Source organism: Mastigoproctus giganteus, chromosome 11, assembly GCF_048544385.1.
Source record: "Mastigoproctus giganteus isolate SK-2022 chromosome 11, ASM4854438v1, whole genome shotgun sequence".
Taxonomy (NCBI): Eukaryota; Metazoa; Arthropoda; class Arachnida; order Uropygi; family Thelyphonidae; genus Mastigoproctus; species Mastigoproctus giganteus.
In genome coordinates this window covers 28,736,402-28,759,722 of record NC_143585.1, presented here as the reverse complement: position 1 = coordinate 28,759,722, position 23,321 = coordinate 28,736,402, and the positions used below count along the sequence as shown (strand labels likewise).

General features: G+C 37.5%; 1 protein-coding gene across 3 annotated transcripts in view; it reads right to left on the bottom strand.

Moving 5' to 3' along the window:
• Nucleotides 1–23,321, bottom strand: part of LOC150077842 (NPC intracellular cholesterol transporter 1-like) — a 671,091-nt gene that overhangs the window by 521,046 nt on the left and 126,724 nt on the right. For all 3 annotated transcript variants that reach the window (XM_090384813.1, XM_090384814.1, XM_090384816.1), the window contains exons 3-4: nucleotides 15,963–16,197; nucleotides 6,916–7,161 (exon numbers count right to left, since the gene is read on the bottom strand). In XM_090384813.1, coding sequence (XP_090240939.1) covers nucleotides 6,916–7,161; nucleotides 15,963–16,197 — 481 coding nt within the window. The remainder of the gene's footprint in view (nucleotides 1–6,915; nucleotides 7,162–15,962; nucleotides 16,198–23,321) is intronic.

The following is a 23,321-nucleotide window of genomic DNA, read 5'->3' as shown; positions in this document are numbered from 1 at the left end:
CAAGTTCTAATGAAACCATTCAATAGCCAAAATTATGTGCAAGTAACTTACAATTCAAATTTAGCTTCGTCAGTATCTTAGAAGAGTCTACTGCAGGGCCATAGGAAAAGGAATGTGCATGCTGGCTGAGCATGCACATTGGAATAATTTGTACAAAAACTGAATTGATGACATTAAACTCTGTTAATCAACACTATTTAACAGCAGTACTAACAATATAGCAAGCATTAGTTTTTGCTGACTTTATATTATATAAAGTACGTTGTTTATCTTTAATGCATTATTTAAAAGGTATCTTTATAATTAAAATATGCACTAAGTCTATTATACAGGAGAAAGCTTGGGAAGAGAAAGCTTAAAAATACTTTTTAAGGTCCCAAGATTAACTGACTGTGATATGGGGGATCACTAGTATTTTGTGTGATAGAATGTGGTGGAGGGGGGAGGAAGAACTTATTGAAGTCTTAAGTGACAAACAAGATGAACCCAACCTGTTTGACAACTTAAAGTTTTGCTCGACACTGCGCATTTACATTTCTCTTGCACTGCATTCCTAAAAGAATAACCATATCCTCCCAACTTATATATAAAGAACAAAATTATCTTCACTTTTACCATACTTTAAAAGTGAAAAATACATCAAGTTAGCTTTGCATTAGCAACAACTACCTTAATACTTTGTGGGGCCACTTTTTACCAGAAATACAAACTGTACACATCTTGGCATGGACTGAAAGTGCTACAGGGTGTCCCTGGGGTACTAGTATCCATACATGGCACAATGTATCCAGTAATGTCCTGACATTGTTGGGCAGGCAATCATAGCATCAAATGTACTTTTCTAGTAAGTCAAAAATATGTTCAATGGGGTTGAGATTGGATGAGTTAAGCAGCCATGGGAAGCACAGAAAATTCAATATCATGTTCCTGAAGCTAGTTGACAACCTGCCCGGCATTGTGGCATGGCACAATGTCCTTTTAACAGATGCCAGAGTTGTCTGGATACACTGTCATCGTGAATGGGAGTACTTGGTTGGCAACAACAGAAAGGTAGACACCAAAGAACTGGAGCACTTAATGATACTAGCACCTGCATGTCTTGCCCTCATAATCATTCCAATTTTGAAGTCTGAAATATCAATTCCAACTCATTCTTCCTCACAGACACTCAAACTGATAGCAACGTGTGCAAACTACAATCTTATATCATCCATTCCCAAATTTGAGCCTTCACCAGAGACCAGTCCAGTTCTACACAAGAGGGCATTTCTATGCAAATGCCAACTTGGTGCATTTTGTTTTGTAAACAGAAAGGAACTGGAGCACATTATGCTCTAAGGAAGCATGTGCCACCAATGAAGACATGAAGGTTATTTTTAAGAATTTGACACTTACTTCCCCCCCCCCCACAAGCCAAAGTAAAAAAAAAAAAAAAAAAAAAATTCACACACTAAAATAACCTTTTTTTATTTAAAAAAAAAAATCATATTTTATATTGATCAGGGTGGGAAAAGGAAATGATGATTCTCTATCCCTGACAGACTCAAGAAAGTTCTTTCTTCTATACCATATCCCCCCCCCCACACACACAATTTTAGACAAAGAGTTAGAAAATTGGGCTGGCCTATCCAATAAACTATGGCTTATCCTAAAATAACTTACAAATAATCTAGTTATGGATTACTTTTTTTTTTTTTTTTTTATTTTAAACTTAACTATACAAGACAAATTCCTGTACTCAATTCTAATGTAATGAGATATACATTATGCAGGGAACAAAACAATTTTGTCATTACATGACTGTGAAATTTGTAATACATACAAAATTTCATTATCCATATACTGTATTATGGTTAATAAAATTTTAGGGATATGAAATTACATTATGCATGCAGAACCTATTTCCACGCATAGCAAGGTGTTTTTAATTATATCAAGTTTATAGGAACAGTTATACATACTAGAACAAGTAAAGAGTATAAATATATGTACAATTGTTAACTGATAAAGAAGTGTGGACAGTTTGAAAAAAATAATAATAATAAACACACACACACACACACACACACACACACACACACACACACACACACACAGAAGTTTTTAGTATGAATAAGGATTAGTTATGCGGGTTTTTTTTACCATTCAAACTCCCACAGCTATATTTTAAAAACTCAAGCAGCCACGGCTTTAACAGAGAGTGGTAATCAATGGGCACTGCTCATCGTGGACCAATGTTATTAGTGGAATCCCTCAGGGCTCAGTGTTGGGTCCATTATTATTTTCTGTATTTATAAATGATATTGATGATGGTATATCAAGCTTAATGTCCAAGTTTGCAGACGATACAAAGGTTGGCAGGGTTGTCAAGGACACTACTGACACTATGCTGCTGCAACAGGATCTGGAAAGGTTGAGCAGATGGGCTGAGAGGTGGCAAATGAAGTTTAACATTGACAAATGTAATGTACTACACATGGGAAACAGCAACCCCAGAGCAACATATCGACTCTGTGGTACTACACTGACAGTGGTAGAGAATGAAAGGGACTTGGGGGTGGTTGTGCAGGCAGATATGAAGTTCTCTGAGCAGTGCAGACGGGCTGCAAGAGTAGCTCATGGAGTATTGTCAATGATATACAGGAATTTTTCCAGCAGGGATAAGGAGGTGATTATTCCCTTGTATAAGGCAATGGTCAGGCCACACCTAGAGTACTGTATACAGGTCTGGAGGCCTCATTTCAAGAAGGATGTAGAGCTGCTGGAACGAATACAGAGAAGGGCAACAAGATTAGTGAATGGAACAAAGGGGTGCTCTTACGAAGAAAGGCTTAAGTTTTGCAAATTACAGTGTCTGGAGACTAGGCACCAGCGAGGTGATCTGATAGAGGTGTATAAAGCCTTGAATGGTTTGAGCATGCTCAATGCTGATGGGATTCTTCCTCTAGCTCAGAATAATCAATACCAGAAAAATCAATTTGAATTTATGCCCTGAGAGGGCATAAATTCAAATTGAGGAAAGACAGATGTAGGATAGACGTGCGGAAATTTGCCTTTAGCCAGCGGGTGGTTGGTTGGTGGAACAGACTTCCATCCCTTGTCGTGGAGGTTGATAGCCTAAATAAGGTTAAGGCTCAGCTGGACAGGTATTTTGAACGAACGTAGGGGTGAAGTGGGCTTTTTTTTTTTTTTTTTGGCTGATGCTGCATAAGCTTGCTTTCTTGCATCAAATGCCTCTACTAATGCTAATGTGCTACAAGTCACAAGCATTTTTCTTTAATTTGCTATGTAGAACTACCCTATATTTCAGGTTCCTCTATATTCAAAGGTATAAGAGGAAACCTTGTCTGGCCAATTTGAGTTGATACCACAATGCAGTCACATAGGAACGGGATGCAAAAAGTAATTTTGATATCATATACTTGGATTTCAGGTAATCCTTTTTGTATTGTTGCACATAAACTGCTGTACATAATGGAGCAGTGTGGCATTAAGTGCAAGTTACTGCTATGGATAAAAAGGATGGCTGAGTGGGAGAAAATCAAGAGTGATTATGAATGCACACTGCTCTGCATGGTCAGATGTTATTAGTGGAGGACCCCCCCCCCCAAGGTTCAGTGCACAGCCCTCTGTTGTTTTCTATATTTATTAATGATATCGACAAAGGCATATCAGGTTAATGCCCAAGTCTACATATGTAAAGGTTGGCAGAGTGTTTAATGGCAGGTTCTCCTAATTCTCTTTAGGACTAAGATAATAAACCTAACAATATAACTTCATTTTTAAAATTGACTTAGTAATCGCTATATAGTGCACAGAAACCACAGGTTTCCGCTGCACTGGCAAAAAACAAGCAGATAAGAAAATGCAAATTATATGCTTCCCTCCTCACACAGGTAACTATCTGGTTAACCTTTGAATTTATTCAAACTGCCAGCTTCAACTACTTGAAAGGGCAACTTGTTCCAGCAATCAACAACTCACTGACTAACAGAAAACTTTCAACAATCTAATCTAAACCTCAACCCCTATAATTTGGAATTATGACACCTAGTTCTAGAATTCTTTAGAACAGCAAAATTTCCACCTTCATTCATTTTACTAACCCCTCTCAGAGGGATTAATAAATCTCATCAAGTCACCTCTGAGGTGCCTGGTTGCCAAGCTCTGTAGCCCACATAATTGGAGTCTTTCCTCATACAGTCTTTCTTCTGCCGATCTCACCATTCGAGTTGCCAGTATTTGGACCCTTTCAAGAAGCTCAATGTAATTTTTTCAGGTGAGGTCTCCAAACTTGAACACGGGTATTCCAAATATGGATTACAATTGCCTTATACAGCGCAATTATGACCTGCCTATCTCTCTATAGGATAACATTTGATAAATCATCCATAGGACACTAGCTTTCCTGGCTGCCTCTTAACACTGTTCTGAAAAATTTATATCTGCCCATATTGTAACTCCCAGTTCCCTTTCCTCCTCCACTGTTTTTAATTCATCTCCACCAAATTTATAATTTATTTGTGGATTGCTATTCCCCAAGTGTAAGACCTTGCATTTAGCAGCATTAAAACATAGCTGCTACTTCTCTGACCATCTCTGAAGTCATCTTGAAGGAGCACTGCTTGACACCGATTAACGACTCTGCAAATCCTCACGTCATCTGAAAATTTTCAGATCTAAAACATAGCTGCTACTTCTGACCATCTCTGAAGTCTGTTCAAGTCATCTTGAAGGAGCACTGCTTGACACCGATTAATGACTCTGCAAATCCTCACGGCATCTGAAAATTTTCACATCATGCCTTCTATCCCTTCAAAGACATTTATGAAAATGAGGAGCAACAGTGATCCAAGAACCAATCCTTAATATACACCCCTCTTGACATTACATCAATCTGAAGAATATCCATTAATCACAAACCCTCTGCCTTCTGCCACCCAGCAAACCCATCTTAGAAACTTACCAGTAATCCCAACCTGTTCAAGCTTATACAGTAGCCTCTCATGAAGGACAGAGTCAAATGCTTTGCTAAAATTCAAATAAACTATGTTGAAATTGTTCCCTAAATCCAGCTCATTAGTAACTGTGTCAAAATAGACTACTAAGTTAGTTGAGCATGATTTACCCTCAATAAAGCCATGTTATGTGTCCTTCAGAATGCCATAGCTATATAAATGTTCTTGGCATGCATTCTTGATCATTGCCTCTAAGATTTTTCTTACCACTGAAGTCAGATTAACTGGTCTATAGTTATCAACTTCACTCTTACAACCGCTGTTATGTATTGGCAATACACTGGCACTTTTACAATGCAAGGAATCTTCCCCAAGTCCAAAGATGCCCTCATAATTAACTTCAAATGGTTCGCTACACTCCCTTGTGCTCTCCCTCAAAACTACAGAGTATATATCCCATCAACTCAGGGAGACTTACTCACCTTTATGCTCGAAAATTTTTCTAATAAACAATCATCTGAGACAAACAATCATATGAGAAAGCATTGGCTAATAGAGCAAAGAATGAGGCAATGAATTTTTCACTAATTTCATATGGCTCTGCCTATTCTCAGCATGAAGGATCTTTCATCAGTAAAGACTGATGAAAAGTATCTATTCAATTCATCCACAACATCAGCTGGGTTACCCTAGACTTTCCCCACACCCAACAACAAGAGTCCAATCTCATTATCTTTTTTCTTTGTTGTATTCACATACATGAAAAAGTCCCCATTCTTTGCTCTCTTAATCAACACTTTCTCATATGCAGCCTTGGCATCCCTGACCTTATTTGTGGTACAGGTCAACTTGTACCTGTTGTAGGATTCAGTACTTTTTCATCACTCTGTAACTGTCCCACATGCTATCTTTTTCTGCTCTATTTTACCAGCTAGCTCTGCAGTCATCCATTTTGGCATCCTCCTCCTGAAACATTTTCTTAAAGGTGTTTATACGTTCGTGGCTTCTGTGATTTTTGCGTTAAAAGTATTCCATAATTCAAATGTATTCATCATCCCTCAGCAATCCACTCAGTTCACAGATGCAATACAGTGACAAAATGTCAAAGTCTCCTCTTCTCAAGTTAAAACTTGTGCCTTTACCCACTGCAACATTTTTATTCATCTTCCAACTGATAATTGCATGATCACTCTCTGACAATGGTTCCTATACTTTAAGCTCTGTGATGTCATCTAATTTGTTAGTAATGATGAGGACAAGAATATTCTCACCTCTAGTACTTTCTCTGACATGCTGGTACAAATAAATATCATCCAGTTTATTTAAAAAAGTTTTTCTCCATGGTGGATTTCCCTCCAACTTATTCCAATCAATCTGGGGCAGATTAAAGTCACGCTTGCTTGCCCATTCCATATACATGTAAAGACTCATCATATTCTTCACAATCTTCTGGTCTGTATATTACTCCCACTCTCGTTGTTCCTTTGCTTCCAACTAACTCACACCACACAGATTCTATGCTGGCAGATGTAACTTTAGATTCATCAAAAGTTCTTTTTGCACTCAGGCTGCTTTTGATTAGAAGCAGCAAACCCTACACCCCTTCTATCTTCCTTATCTTTCCTAAATACATTATACATACTGTAGTGGAACATGTCATCACCAATTTCCAGGTGGCACTACATTTCTGTTAGCCCTATTATATCAGCAATAGTTGTCCTAACCAGGAGTTCAAATTCAGCCATTTTATTGAGAACACTCCTGACATTACTTTAGGCACAGTGGAGACTATCTTGCAACTTGAGATAGCAAGTCACAAGAAAATAAAACAATAGAAAAACTGTGCATTTGCTGAATATAATACTGTAACAAAACAAAAATTTATTTGGTCCACATAAAAAAAGAAAGTCCTGTTTAATTATGTATAAAAATCTAACACAAATTAAAGATGCCTTACTTGGTAGTGTTCTCATCCATTGGATAAAACTCTTCTCCATTCTTGATTACACTTGTATCATCATACAAATCAAAATTGATAAGAAGTGGAGCAAAGCCACCATTATCTGGAGTTGCTCCCAAAAAATCTAACCACCGCTGAGGAGTGCAGTCTTTACCCCATATTCCACACATTAGATCAAATATTGTTGAACCAGGAGTTAAACCTTGGATGTCTTTACATGACTCAAATAATGTTTCTGCATACCTGTCAAAATATTTTTTATAAAAGATAAACTAAGGACAACAAATTAAAGCAGAATACTGAAATTATCACTTTAACATGAAAGAAATATGCAAAACAATAAAAAAAGGTGTGTATAAATATAAATTTTATGGAGTTAGATGTGGGAAAAAAAAAAAAAAAAAGAAACAAATGTTAAAAATAATTATTTCAAAGACTACCACCTTTGTAAACAGTGGAACTTTACAGTCAGTAAATCTTTAAATAATACCAGCAGGATCATGGCTCTCAACACATGCTACTAGAGGAACATGAGAATTATCCTCCACACATGCATGGAGACTAGAAATGGCCTGCAAGCATGCCAGGCAGAACCATTCATCCTATCCAAGGATCATGGCCTTGGCGAGAGGGCAAATGCAGACTCCCCATCCCTATTTTATGTTCTGAAGAACAAATTCAGAAGCTAAGCCATTTCCAATGCCAATTCTTATGAGAATTATTAACATTAATTACATCATCTGTAGAAAGTTTATGATCCTTCTACAAAAAGTGTTCGGCCACAGAATTTTGCATAATAAGCTATTACTTTTATATGTCCCCATACGATCTTTAAACCTATGTGCTAACTCCCGTATGTAATTGTCCCCACAATCTGGACGTTTTATCTCATATACAGTTCCACTTGCATCTTTTACAAGTACAGTGTCTTATCTTTGGCACAACTGCATGCAGTTTCTGCCCTAGCAGCAGCATGTCTGACAGGTCCATACTATCGTTTAAATCCATTCTGTTAAGAATGGATAGTAATAAATGTATGCAGTAGCAAGAGCTATGAATCTCTCCCTCTCTCCCTCTCTCTCCCTCCCTCCCTCCCTCCCTCTCCCTCCCCCCAAAAACTTCTGGGGTAGCCTTGCTTTCAATGAACTACTGTGACAATTAGCTTCCTCCAGTCCACCACTGGAGAGGAAATGGGACAAAGCCCTATCCAATCGGGAGCTAATATGCTATTTTTTTTTTTTTTTAGCAGTATTGGCTTGTGCCATAGTATAATGCATGCATTGTCCCACAGACTTTCATCTTCACTCTAGGGCCATCCCCTAGAAACCAACATATTAAGGAAAGGTGGGACACCCTCTACATCCAAGGTAAACTGAATGAAAGGTGAAACCCATTGAGAACTTCATCCTCCCCTCCCCACTGTATAAGGGCAAACACACATTGACGTAGCAACTGACTCATCAAAAATCCTAGAATACAGTTCTTCCGTAGCTAAATTAGCAACAATAGCATTTACTGAAAAGGCCCATAGCTGCACCATAAACCTACTTAGACATAACACCTTGGTATAACATAATAGCACTAGAAAGACAATTCAACTCTGCTTCAAATATTCTCCATACTAAAAGAAGTCCTGTCCCTTACCATGCTCAACTGTGATGCATGTAAAGAGGGAAACTACATGAATTGACACCACTGCCTCAGTCTTCTATTACCTGAAAGTGTACAAAATCAGTCTTTACTCTCCTTAATGGTAAAGCCAGATTGTCTTCCAATATGGGGATATCAATTTCCCATGAATCTGGAGAGAACACACAAAGCTGCCCACAAATGACAATGGACCTAAGCAGAATCCCTCCCTATCTTATATTCTTCAGAACAAATATGTTTCTAAGAACATAAGATAATGAATTATATTTGTTCTTTGGAACATAATACCTCTAATAGAGATAAGGAAATGCATATTTATCCCTGCTCCAAAACAATTATCCTTGCACGGGATAAAAGGGTTCACTCTGCATACTCCAGGGCTATTTTTTATGGTCTCCATGAATGTGTGGAGGATAATTTCCATGTTCCTCCTGAAATACATACCAAGATTCATAATCCTACTGGTATCATTTAAGGATGTACCATGATCGAAAAAAAATTGCACTGTTGACAAAGGATGCAGTTGTTGAAGACATCTGTATGGTTTTTATAATTTGTTATCACTTCTAATTCCATAATATTTATATATTTTTATTGCTTTTAACTTTAGTTTGATCGTTTTTACATGTATTTTATCTTATTGAATATACAGCTTTACCCAAATTAGAATTTTATTAAAGATTGTCATATATACAGGTTAGTGTATTTATTGCAGTTATTATGGGTGGTTATTTTTCCAAAATAGAGGCCTATTTGAAGAAAAAAGAATTTTACACAAAAATATATATATATCAAAAAAACACACACCTCTTTGAAAACACTTAAACAGTAAAATTTTGAAGAAAAGGTTATAATTTTTACATTACTACTTTAAAATTTTGAAATGGAAGAAATAAGACTAATTTAATAATGAACTAATTAATAATTGAAATTAATAATTGTTTCTTAATACTCTGCTTTTTGAATATAATGACAGCTATTTCAATGTACTGACTTGTTTTATTAGATGGAGCTTTCTTTTATAAATATAAAAAAGCAATACAAAAGTTTCTGTTCCATAATTATGTATTTACCTGTGTTATGTTGAAATCTGAAACAGAAACCTTAAACATAAAATAACTAAAATAGTAAAACCTTTAATTACAAGCACAAAAATTGCTAAAAATTAAAAAACACAGGACAGAAGGATCCATTACCATTGCTATAGTTAACCACTTTCAAGCTAAATGGAGCTTTTCAATTAAATACTTTCATAAAGTTAGTTTTAGTGCAGTCCAGAAAGCTCTGAACTGTGCAATATGCTATTCAAAAGATACTTTTCTCATTGCACAGCTTGTTTAAAATGCACAACTGTGTTGTGAATTACCCAAAACGACAAAGGTTTTTTTACACAAATAAAAAACAGTCAAAAGCCTTACATTTGCTATTTTACAATGTAGATTATAATAATCATCTATACAGGGTGTCTCAAAATCACACGGCAAAACTTCAGGAATGAGTTCCTCATAGGTAGACAAAAATATTTTAAACCAACATAGTTCTGGAAATGCTTGGTAACCGAGTTATTAACCGGAATGTCTTAACTGACGTTTGACACTGCCTCGATAGCACCAGCAAACAAGAACGTTTGCTGATGCTATCGAGGCAGTGTTAGGTGGGTCGGAAAACTGCTAGATTGGGGGGGATACAAGGACTAATAGATTAACAGTGGCCACTGGCAGAGGTGAAAGTGATTCTTGCACTGCTTCTATTGGAATGAGGCGCAGCCTGGAAAATAAGATGCAGGATATTTCAGAGACTGCTGAGAATCATTGGGGTACAGATAAACACATAGGTTGTGTTAGGGTAGCTAAGAAAAAGAACAGGTGCATACACCAATGCTAGGAGTTTAGTAAATAAATTTGATGAATTTGAGGTATTGCTCAAAACATCAAAGGCAGATATTGTGGGGATTTCAGAGATGTGGTGTCACACAGATATAAGGAATGCAGAACTGGAATTTGGGGAGTACAATGTCTACAGAAAGGATAGACAGGGTAGGAAGGGTTATGCTATTAATTAAGAAATACATGAAATCCAAGGAAGTGAAGCCAGTCGAAATTGCTGGACAGTGCAGTGTCGAGTCAGTTTGGTGTGACATAAGCATTGGGAGATCAAAATTGAGAGTAGGAGTGTGCTATAGGCCTAATGACTCTGATGAGTATAATAAGAAACTGTACAGGGAAATAGAGTGGGCCAGTAAATCAGAGAGAGTCTTATAATGGGGGATTTTAATTTCACAGATATTAACTGGAATTTGGGGGCTGGTCACTCACACACTAGCAAAGCTTTTATGGATTTATTGGATGATTGTTTTCTACATCAGCATGTTCGGGAGGCAACAAGAGGGAGTAATACTCCTGATTTGATTATCAGTAGTGATTCTTCATGCATTAAGAGTCTGCAGGTAAATGAACCACTAGGTGGCAGCAATCACAGTGTGCTGAAGTGGGATTTACTCAAAGAGGTAACTACCATTAGGGGTAAAGGGAAGGGTTATTGCTTTCGTAAAGGCGACTATGATGGACTGAGACAGTATTTAAATTCTATACAGTGGGACCAACTGATGATGTTACCAATAGCAAATTCAAAACGGGAAGCATTCAAAGAATTTATCTTGGAAGCTACTAGGCTTTACATACCAACTAAGAAATATTGTTCAAGGTTTAGGCCAAAATGGATGTCAGATGAACTAATGAGGCATATGGCAGAGAAGAAAAATGCATGGGATACATACAAATTAACAAGTGACACAGAAGCCTATGATAGATATAAGTTGATCTGTAACCAAGTTACAAAGGAGGTTAGGCAGGCAAAGGCAGATTACGAGAAATCTTTGGCAAGGGATGCAAAGAAAAACAGCAAAGAGTTCTTTACTTATGTAAACTCTAGAAGGAAGAGGATGAATCAGATTGGTCCACTTGATATCGATGGGTCAACTGTTGATGATCCTGCTCAGGTAGCTAACAAACTGAATGAATATTTTGCATCAACATTCGCACATGAGGAGTTATTCAGCGAGGGGAATGCCAGAGGTGTATTCAACTCTGGCAGTAAGCTAGAGAATCTTGTAATAACTGAGAGTAAAGTGGAGGAGAAATTGTTGAAGGTACCTGGGATGGATGGGATCTATCCAGTTATATTAAAGGAGGCAGCAAAGGAAGTAAGGAAATCCTTAGCCATAATTATGAGAGCTTCCTTGGACTCAGGGTAAATACCCATGGACTGGAGATGTGCAAATGTGACCCCAATTCACAAAGGAGGATCAAAGGGTGACACAAATAATTATAGACCTGTTAGTTTAACTTCTGTTCCTGGAAAATTAATGGAGGCACTGGTTAAAGAAGCACTGCAGGATCATCTAGACAAGACTTCAGTCATAGCTCAGACACAGCACGGTTTTGTTAAGGGGAAGTCTTGCCTTACCAATTTGATTGGATACTATGATGCAGTCACAAAAGAACTGGATGCAGGGAATAACTTTGATATTATATACTTGGATCTTAGAAAGGCTTTTGATACTGTTGCACATGGAAGACTGCTGCACAAATTGGAGCTGTGTGGCATTGGAGGCAAATTGCTGCTATGGATAAAGGGGTGGTTGAGGGGGAGAAGACAGTGGTAGTCAATGGACACTGCTCATCGTGGACTAATGTCATTAGTGGAGTCACTCAGGGTTCAGTATTGGGTCCATTGTTTTCTATATTTATAAATGATATTGATGATGGTATATCAAGCTTAATGTCCAAGTTTGCACAGCCCAAACACGATAGGAGGGAGTATATGATGAGAACCCTGTCGATCAATTCGGCCCTGGAAAGATTGTGCAAGGCCCAAGGGGTAGAATTTTTTTCAGCCTGGTTTGTACTTGTTAACAGGAGAGACTGCTTCTACAGGGATGGGATACACTTAAATAGAAAGGGCGCAAGAATGTTTGCTGATGCTATTGAGGCAGTGTTACGTGGGTCGGAAAACTGCTAGCTTGGGGGGACACAAGGACTAATAGATTAACATTAGCCACTGGCAGAGGTGAAAGTGATTCTTGCACTGCTTCTATTGGAATGAGCAGCAGCTTGGAAAATAAGATGTAGGATATTTCAGAGACTGCTGGGAGTCATTGGGGTACAAGTAAACACATGGGTTGTGTTAGGGTAGCTAAGAAAAAGAACAGGTGCATGTATACTTGCATGTACACCAATGCTAGGAGTTTGGTAAATAAATTTGAGGTATTGCTCAAAGCATCAAAGGCGGATATTGTTGGGATATCAGAGACGTGGTGTCACATAGATATAAGTAATGCAGAACTGGAATTTAGTGAGTACAACGTCTATAGAAAGGATAGACAGGATAGGAAGGGAGGAGGGGTTATGCTATTAGTTAAGAAACACATAAAATCCAAGGAAGTGAAGCCAGTCGACATCGTTGGACAGTGCAGTATCAAGTCAGTTTGTTGTGACATAGGCTTAATGACTCTGATGAGTACAATAAGAAACTGTACAGGGAAATAGAGTGGGCCAGTAAATCAGAGAGTCTTTTATAATGGGGGATTTTAATTTCACAGATATTAACTGGAATTTGGGGGCTGGTCACTCACACACTAGCAAAGCTTTTATGGATTTATTGGATGATTGTTTTCTACATCAGCATGTTCGGGAGGCAACTAGAGGGAGTAATACTCTTGATTTGATTATCAGTAGTGATTCTTCATGCATTAAGAGTCTGCAGGTAAATGAACCACTAGGTGGCAGCAATCACAGTGTGCTGAAGTGGGATTTACTCAAAGAGTTAACTACCATTAGGGGTAAAGGGAAGGGTTATTGCTTTCGTAAAGGCGACTACGATGGACTGAGACAGTATTTAAAAATTCTATACAGTGGGACCAACTGATGATGTTACCAACAGCAAACTCAAAATGGAAAGCATTCAAAGAACATACCAAGTAAGAAATATTGTTCAAGGTTCAGGCATAAATGGATGTCAGATGAACTAATGAGGCATATGGCAGAGAAGAAAAATGCATGGGATACATATAAATTAACATGTGACACAGAAGCCTATGATAGATATAAGTTTATCTGTAACCAAGTTACAAAGGAGGTTAGGCAGGCGAAGGCAGATTACAAGAAATCTTTGGCAAGGGATGCAAAGAAAAACAGCAAGGAGTTCTTTACTTATGTAAACTCTAGAAGGAAGGGGATGAATCAGATTTGAACCATCGATATCAAGTGGACCACTGTTCATGATCCTGCTCAGGTAGCTAACAAACTAAATCAATATTCTGCATTTACATTCACACATCAGGAGTTCTTCAGGAAGGGGAATGCCATAGATGAAGTAAACAGTGGCAGTGAGCTAGATGATCTTGTAATAATTGAGAGTAAAGTGGAGGAGAAATTGTTGAAGATAAATACAAGAAAGGCACCTGGGATGGATGGGATCTATCCAGTTATATTAAAGGAGGCAGCAAAGGAAGTAAGCAATCCATTAGCCATAATTATGAGATCTTCCTTGGACTCAGGGGAGGTACCCACAGACTGGAGATGTGCAAATGTAACCCCAATTCACAAAGGAGGATCAAAGGCTGACACAAGTAATTATAGACCTGTGAGTTTAACTTCTGTTTCAGGAAAATTAATGGAAGCACTTGTTAAAGAAGCACTGCAGGATCATCTTGACAAGAATTCAGTTATAGCTCAGACACAGCATGGTTTTGTTAAGGGAAGGTCTTGCCTGACCAATTTGATTGGATACTATTATGTAGTCACAAAAGAATTGGATGCAGGGAATAACTTTGATATTATATATTTGGATCTTAGAAAAGCCTTTGATACTGTTGTACATGGAAGACTGCTGCACAAATTGGAGCAGTGTGGCATTGGTGGCAAATTGTTGCTATGGATAAAGGGATGGTTGAGTGGCAGAAGCCAGAGTGTTAATTAATGGACACTGCTCATCATAGACTAATGTCATTAGTGGAGTCCCTCAGGGTTCACTGTTGAGTCCATTGTTGTTTTCTGTATTTATAAATAATATTGATGATGGTATATCAAGCTTAATGCGCAAGTTTGCAGACGATACAAAGGTTGGCAGGGTTGTTAAGGTGCTACTGACGCTATGCTGCTGCAACAGCATCTGGAAAGGTTGAGCAGATGGGCTGAGAGATGGCAAATGAAGTTTAACATTGACAAATGTAAAGTACTACATATGGGAAACAGCAACCCCAGACCAACGTATCAACTCTGTGGTACTACACTGACAGTGGTAGAGAATGAAATGGAACTGGGGGTAATTGTGCAGGCAGATATGAAGTTCTCTGAGCAGTGCAGATGGGCTGCAAGAGTAGCTCATGGTGTATTATCAATGATATACAGGAATTTTTCTAGCAGGGATAGGGAGATGATTATTATTGCCTTGTATAAGGCAATGGTCAGGTCGCACCTTGAGTACTGTATACAGGTCTGGAGGCATCATTTCAAGAAGGATGTAGAGCTGCCGGAACGAGTACAGAGAAGGGCAACAAGGTTAGTGAACGGAACGAAGGGTTGCTCTTACGAAGAAAGGCTTAAGTTTTGCAAATTACAGTGTCTGGAGACTAGGCACCGGTGAGGTGATCTGATTGAGGTGTACAAAGCCTAAGGCGCATTTAGTACAAAGGTGTACAAAGCCTTGAATGGTTTGAGCATGCTCAATGCTGATGGGATACTGCCTCTTGCTCAGAATAATCACCTGAAAGGGCATAAATTCAAATTAAGGAAAGACAGAAGTAGGATAGATGCGAGAAAAAGCTTTTCCCCTCCCCCAAGATATGAAGTTATCATTCAATGAACATATGTACTGTGTGTAACAAGCACATGGTAAGATAATTTACAAAGGAGGCATGTGTCAACAGTAACTGGAACAATCTGTGTGCTGCAATACATTCTAACTGCATAGAGTATGGCATAAGGACCAGGCATGGTGGAAATACAGACAAGGGATTAAGGAAGAGTTGTTTTCTATAAAATAATCTTAGAAATTCCATTTTACAGAAAATTACATATATCAATACCTAATCACAGTCCGTGGCATGTAAATTTTAAAGAATTCTATATACCAGGTGGTATAAAAGGCCTTTCCTGCATACAGATATATCACGACAAGCTGTTAAATTTTTGTATAGATGAATTGCTAGATTCAGCCTTGACCACAATATCTAATAAGGATCAGTTTTACCAGGAGACATAATGATTACTATTCATCCTAGACTGGGATTCTAGGTGACTAAGAAAGATAAATTAAAAAAGGGACATCTCATCTTCAAACAAGATAAAAAAATTAAATGGAGGGGTCAAAGTTCATTACAAATTGCAACTTACCTTCGTGACATATAATAAGTTAATTTAGTAATAACTGTAACATCGCCTTCTAGTTTTATTTCAGTCGCTTTCATGAACCTTGACTGCCTAGGAGAACAGGTAAACTGGCAGAAATTTTTCCTAAAATTCAATAAACATGATGGACACCTACTAATTCCTAAAGTTTCTGCTATTTGAAGATCAGATGCTAATTTCTTTATCTGGGGTGGCGAACAGCAAGTATAAACTGTGTCACCTGCAACAAATAAAATTTAAAGTAGTTGTGCAAATATAAGTTGTAAACTAACTTTAAAATAAAATAGCTAGATAATATTTTTAGCCATTTCAATGTTAGAGAGAAAAATGTTCTAATAAAGCAGGGGTGGCCAACTTAATTTGTGATGCGATCTTTTTTTTATTCAAATTGTGTCACAATCTACCATCTCAAGAATTTCATTGCACATGGTTAAAAAAAGCTAATCAACCCATATTGAAAAATGTTGTTTATAAATTTTAAAATTAAATACAATTCAGAATTGTTATTTTAAATTTGTGCGTATTTAAATTTTTAATTTATGTAAAGTTAGTGTGTCATCTACCAAGCTTTCAAAATTGGCAGATATACTGTGATAAGGCCAACCGTAAAGAATCTTCTATATGCAAGTCCACAAGAGCGATTCTTCATCTTTGTTTGTTTCAAACACGAAAAGGCCAATTCACATAGATACGTGGAATCAAAATATGAATTTAAAAGTTCACTGCATGTTTTTACATTTGGGTACTTTTCTCATCAAACATATTTCCAAAAGTCTTTTCTGATGATCTAGCTTTTTAGAAAAATGTGATTTTGCAATGTAATTTCATTTTCAAGTAATATTTTCTCCATTTGAAAAATCTCAGCGATTTTTTTCTGCAATTTGTTTCATATCTAAGTCAACATTAAATGGATATGAAATGCATTGAACAATGTCTTCAATTGTTTTAAAATCACTGAATCTGGTTTCAAAATCATCCACAACTTTCTCAATTTCAGAAACATATTTCACTATTAAATTCAAATACAGGATATGTTTTGCAAAATGATCGAATTTTCCTTTGAGATCTTTAGCAGTTGCCAAAAATTGATATTCATATGCAGAAATACTACTAATCATGTCACCCACATTTTTATTTTTTCCTTGAAATTCCAAATTCAGATCACTTAATTCACTGGTAAAATCTGCCAAAAAAAAAAAAAAAAAAAAAAAAGCCAGATCACACAACCACTCCATATCTTGATAATCAATTTGATAACCACTAATAATCAATATTTTTTTAATTTCATTCAACAAATTTTGAAATCTCTGTAGAAGCTTACTCCGACTCAACCACTTCACAACTGCACGTAATATCAGATCTGGTTCATTTTCATTGAGTTGCATTTTGAAAAGTCTCCTTTGAAAAGACTTTTCAAAATTGTCCTCTGATGGAATTCACAATTTTGAAAACCATAACAATTTTATGTATTTAATCTTTTGCTGACTAACACTTGTTGGTGGATGATACAAGGGTTAATTCAAAAAACCTAGGAATTCATCATCTTCTTGCACAATGCAATGAACCCATTAAGATGCCTCATCAATGCTTTAGCTCCATCTGTTGTTATTGATACAAGCTTAAATAGTAGCAATTAATTTTTTCAATAAAATTTTTGAATGCACTAAATATATCAAGATTTCTAGTTCTTTCTTTTAATGAAACCATAACCAGCAGTTCTTCTCTAGTGGCAGAATCATCTAAAACCATATGAATAAAAACGAGCAATTGAGCTGTATCACTGATGTCTATAGATTCATCCAATTGTAAAGAAAAAGACAAACAACTAGCAAATGAGCACGCAATTGTTCGGTCACATTGTTACTCAATTTTTTTCGATGCGTCGCATCATGGTATTTTGAGAAAATTGCAGATCTTGAAGAGCACTTTTAATTTCATTTTTTTCTTAATTTTCAAAAAACACAATCTGTTATTTCTAAAAATGAGTCTGATGAATTGACAATCAGAAGATGGTTTGCATTTTTTTGCAAGATGACTCACTTTAAATGATGCTACCGTTTCCTTGTAAATTAGGTATCATGAAAAAATTGTTATGCAAATAATCAGGATTTAAGTTCTTTTAATTTATTCTTTCAAAGGTCACTATTAGGCAGAAAACCTGATTGGTATTTACCATGGAATGCGTTGAAGTGCCTTTCTAAAAATTTTCTTTTTTAGGTATAGCCCGGAAGCATTGCAAATCAATCGACAACATTTTTCTTTTATCGTTACAAAAAAAAGTATTCTAGTTCCCACTCCTGGATGAAAGTGATACCTTTTAATCTTTTTCATAGTATTCATTTTAAATCAAAGGGTATTAAATTAATGTACAAGTACCATCCAGTTATTAATATTAACTAAGCTAAATAAGAACTCGACACTTGCACTACAACATAATTGTGTGAATTTTCACTAGACAAGCCTAGCGGCTGCGTGGCAACAAGAGTAGTCATGTGATTCAGCAGATTTGCAATAGGCATATGCAGTGGGAATAATAACATTTAGATTTTGACTAATCTACTTATATATATATATATTTAAAATTCCAGGGTATGTCTGCAGGGGCAAAAGTTGAAGTTGTAGAGCAGATATCTTTTAAGGGCATGAAACATTATATTGTTGTACATTGGCAGAAAATACATTAAGTGTACGAGATCTGCAGATTTACTTAACAAGAACAGGTCAATATTGAAAAAAGTTGAGTTGAGGTTAAATTTGAGTGTCTGCAATCCTGCCCAGACACAATAGGAAAGAGTATATGATAAGATCCTTGTCAATCTTTCTTATTGGAGGCTTGAAGTGGTGGAACCCATGTTTAGTTCTCCAGAGCTAAGTTCCGGTCAACCCTTCCCCATCTCTTCCATCATGCAGTATGATTGATGACTTTTGAGGTTATGATGAACATTGTGTCGAGATCCAATCTTCTTTACATTTCAAGGGTACAGCTCTAAAACGGTGTTAGAGGCCAGCCACTAGTTATTACACCGGACCAAACCTATTGGTAACTCCCTAGGAGGATTCCAGATCGGCTGGTGTATAATCTTGCTACCTCTACTCTGTCAGATAGTGACTAGAGGGAGTCCGAGTAGTATGTATACAAGGGGGATTGTCGAGGCTGTGTTATGTCAAGGATCTGGGTATATTCTTACCATGTGTACGCCATATCCAAAAATTTCATTACTTCATACAGCATTCCCCCCTCCCCATTTTTCTTACTATTGAATAAACCATGAATTGTCAAACTAATAAAATAAGCTTATCTGCAAAAAAAATCTAAACCTCCAAAACACTTCCTAATTCATTTCACAAATGTGGTCTCAATTCTAATCTCAACAATGTCCATTTCCACTTCTACCAAACCCCATGTACTTTTTCTGACAGAATCTCAGTTATTGGTTGATTCAACTACTGCTCATCTCAGTTGCCCAAATTATTCGTTGCATGACTCCTTTCACCTCAAAGGTGGTACTTGTGCATATGTCCATTCCAATATTCCCTGTCAGAGACTTGGGAATTTGGAATCTCCCCTTTTCAATCTTCTCTGGCTTAAAATCTCTCTACTTCATTGGGCCAGATTCATCTGTTGTCTCTACCATTCTCTCCAAACTCCACTAATCACTTGGAGCTCTTTCACTTCCTCTCTTTGCAACTTTACTTTCTCCAGTCAAACTTTCCTAACAGTGAGGTAATTTGCCTCAGTGATTTTAATGTTTACAACTCCAGCTGGCTTCCATTTTCTAGTCACACTGACTGAGCTGGTCGAGATGCTGAGACTTTTGCAATTACTAATGACCTTGCACAGATCGTTCATTTACCTACAAGAATACCGGACGATCCTAACCATACAGCCAACAGGCTTGTTCTTTTTCTAAGTGATAGGTCCTTTAGGCAACTCAGATCACCACTTGGTGATTGTCTCTTCTCCAATGGAGCTGTTAACTCATGGCTATTCCCAACCTCATTGTTTGGCATTACAAGAATGAAAAAAAATGGGATGACTTGCAAGTTTTTTCTTCTTTTCCTTGGTCGGATTACTGTTTCAAAACTTCTGATGTCAACGTTTGTCAGATCATGTTAGTGAAATTATTCTTGCAGGAATGGAATCCTTTATCCCACACTCCACTTTTAAAATCTTGTCCTTTATCTAAACCTTGGTTTTCCAATAAATGTGCTAAGGCTGTTCACAAGAGAAGAATGTTGCATAACATAATTGGCTTGTTTCTAATTCTTCAGTTTCATTTTCTGAATACACAAAAGCTCGCAACAATTGTAAAGCAGTTATTAATCGGTCCAAACTAGAGTTTGAACGGTCTAAGAATAGAAAACTTGCCTCTTGCCCAGATGGTAGCCAAGCATTCTAGTCTCTTGCCAAAGCTATTGGCTGCAACTTTTACCCATCTCTGTCCAAACCAGATGGTTCTGTTGTCACTTCAGCCAAAGTTAAGCTGACCTGCTAGCATCACATTTTTCTTCCAACTGATGTATTAATGATCTTGGTAAAACACCTCCCACCATGCTCCATTCAATGCCTCCTGTGGTCTTCCATCAAAAGGATATTGGCAAATCTTGATGCTAAGAAAGCTCCAGGTCCTGAAGGTATTTCTCCACTTGTTCTCAAAACCTGTGCTCCTGAACTTACTTCTGTTCTTTGCCGCCTTTTTTTCCTTTATTCCAAAGGTGTTTTTTATTCCTTCTGCTTGGAAATTCGCTCATATCTAGCCAGTTCCTAAAAAGGGTGACAAATCCCTCCCATTGCAATTACTTCTACTCTTTCTAAAGTAATGGAGAAATCAATTAACTGCCAACTCTTAAACTACCTAGAAACCTTCTGTCTGATCAACTATCGCCAGTATGGATTCCATCAGTGTCAATCCACTGGTGATATTCTGGCTTATGTTACCCATTTATGGACTAATTCAATGGAAAAGTTTGGTGAAACACAAGCAGTTGCTCTTGATATCTCAAAGGCTTTCGATCGTGTTTGGCATAAAGGTCTTCTAAACAAGCTTCCATCTTATGGTTTGTCAATTGTTTTTTTATAATTGGTTATCCAGTTTTCTCTCTGATCACTCACTGAGGGTGACGGTAGACGGCTGTCTTTTAACTTTTCCACTAATGCGGGTGTCCCCCAAGGTTCAGTTGTTTTCTTCCACTCTTTTCCTCTTGTATATTAATGACCTTCCATTGACTGGAAATCATATCCATAGTTCTGTCGATGATAGCACATTGCATTCCACATTCCATTTGAGAAACCTTGCCCTGCTCAATCAGCTTCAACTTCTCGAAAATCTGCTACCAATTCCTTAAATGCCGATCTCCAGGTAATTCTTCAGTGGGGCAAAGACAACTTAGTTGATTTCAATCCTTCTAAAACTCAGTCTTGCCTTATATCTCAAAAAAGGATTCTTCTGCTCCTATGCTTATCTTTGGTGACACTCCAATTTCTAGGCAAAATGATATCTCTTTTGGGGATTACCCTGACTTCTAATCTCTCTCTCTTGGCACAAGCGCATTACAATATTGCTTTCTCTGCATCTAAAAAAAACTGTTTTCTCTTTCGCTCTCAGCATTACTTATCTTCCAAACAGCTGTTCACGCTGTACAAATCACAAATCCGCCCTACCATGGAATATTGTTCCCACATCTGGGGTGGTGTCCACAAAACCTCTCAGGCTTCTTGATTCCATTCAGAAGAGGGCAGTTAGGTTAATTAATGATTCATCTCTAACAGAATCTCTCCACTCACTGTCTCATAGACATACTGTTTCTGCTGCATGCCTCTTCTACAGATATTTCCATGGGAACTGTTCTTCTGAATTGGCTTCTATAATTCCTGCTCTCTCCTTCAAAAGAGTCCGAACACATGCCACCAACATCCATTTACTGTCCAACTTCAAACTCACAGAACCAACTTTTCATCTTCCTCGTTTATTCATTCAACTGCCGTTTTCTGGAACAACCTTCCTTAATACGTATTTCCTGAAAATTAGTCTACAGAAGTTCAAGTCCAGTATCAACAAATATCTCCTTTTGTCTTCTCAACCTCAAACCCAAGCACGGCACTAAGTACTATAGGTTCTAATACCTCTCATGTTTGGGGTTTACATAAAAAAAAAATAAAAATTTCCTTTCTAGTGCCTTTTTCTCTTTTGTTTACCTCAAGTGGTTCTGTGCTTCAAGTGTTAAAGCAAGAACACCGAAAGGAAAACTACCTTGTTTATTCAATGTATATATATTAATTATTAACAAACTCTACTAACTTCTACAACTGTTTGGTCACTGGTGGCACCACTCCTGCCTCCAGGTGGTGGGGCTGGTAACCTGGGAGAAGAAAGTCTCTCTCTCTCAGGGCTAAAAGGAGCAAACATGGAATTTGATAATTGCCCTCCAATTGAGCGTCAATGCTCATCATGTCCAAAAACCAATGACACTGACCATGACACATCAGGTCAAAAAGACTGCAAACTGAGTAAGAGCAACAGGAATTCCCATCTTTCCTAATCTTCCACTCCATGTCAAACAAATGCACGAGTACGCTCTCCACATTTCTGATACAGAAATGCTTGGAAAGCTCTTCGGGTTTGCATAAAATGGTGAAAAGACTGATCCAGAGATTTACTAATAGAAAGTGCAAGACTTAAGCAATCAGACTGCTGAACCTCTCAACCTTTGGTGGTATTCCCATGCAAGTTACCCCACATGCAACGTTAAATACCTCCATAGGGGTAACTGCTGAGTGGGATTTGATCAATGTCACAGAAGAACTGGTCCAAGAGTTAAAAGAACAGGAAGTCACACAGATTATGATTTAAAAAGATGGTCAGCTTGTTCCCACATGGAACAATATCCTAACGTTTGGCACGCAAAATTTACCATTGAATGTTAAAGCTAGCTATCTCAATTGCCATGTAAGACCTTACATTCCTAATCCCATCAGGTGTTATAAGTGCCAAAAGTTTGGGCACTCTCAGACAAGTCTGTCAAGGGGATGCATTGTGCCAAACTTTGGGTCAAAATCCCACACACACAAACTGAATATGATGCTAAAACACCACAATGTCCGAAATGTTGAGGACAACACCCAGCTTATTTAAGGACCTGTGAAAACCAGGGGAAAAGATCCAAAAATACAAAGTAGAGCAGCAGAAAGTGACTTACCAGGAGGCAAAGAAGCAAATTATGCTTATGACGCCAAAATATACCTATGCAAGAGCAGCAAAGAAATTCCAGTAAGCAGCCACACAAACTGACATGTCAGTTCCCCCAACCATGTCTATTGCAGATTGGGCCCGAGAAATACTCAAC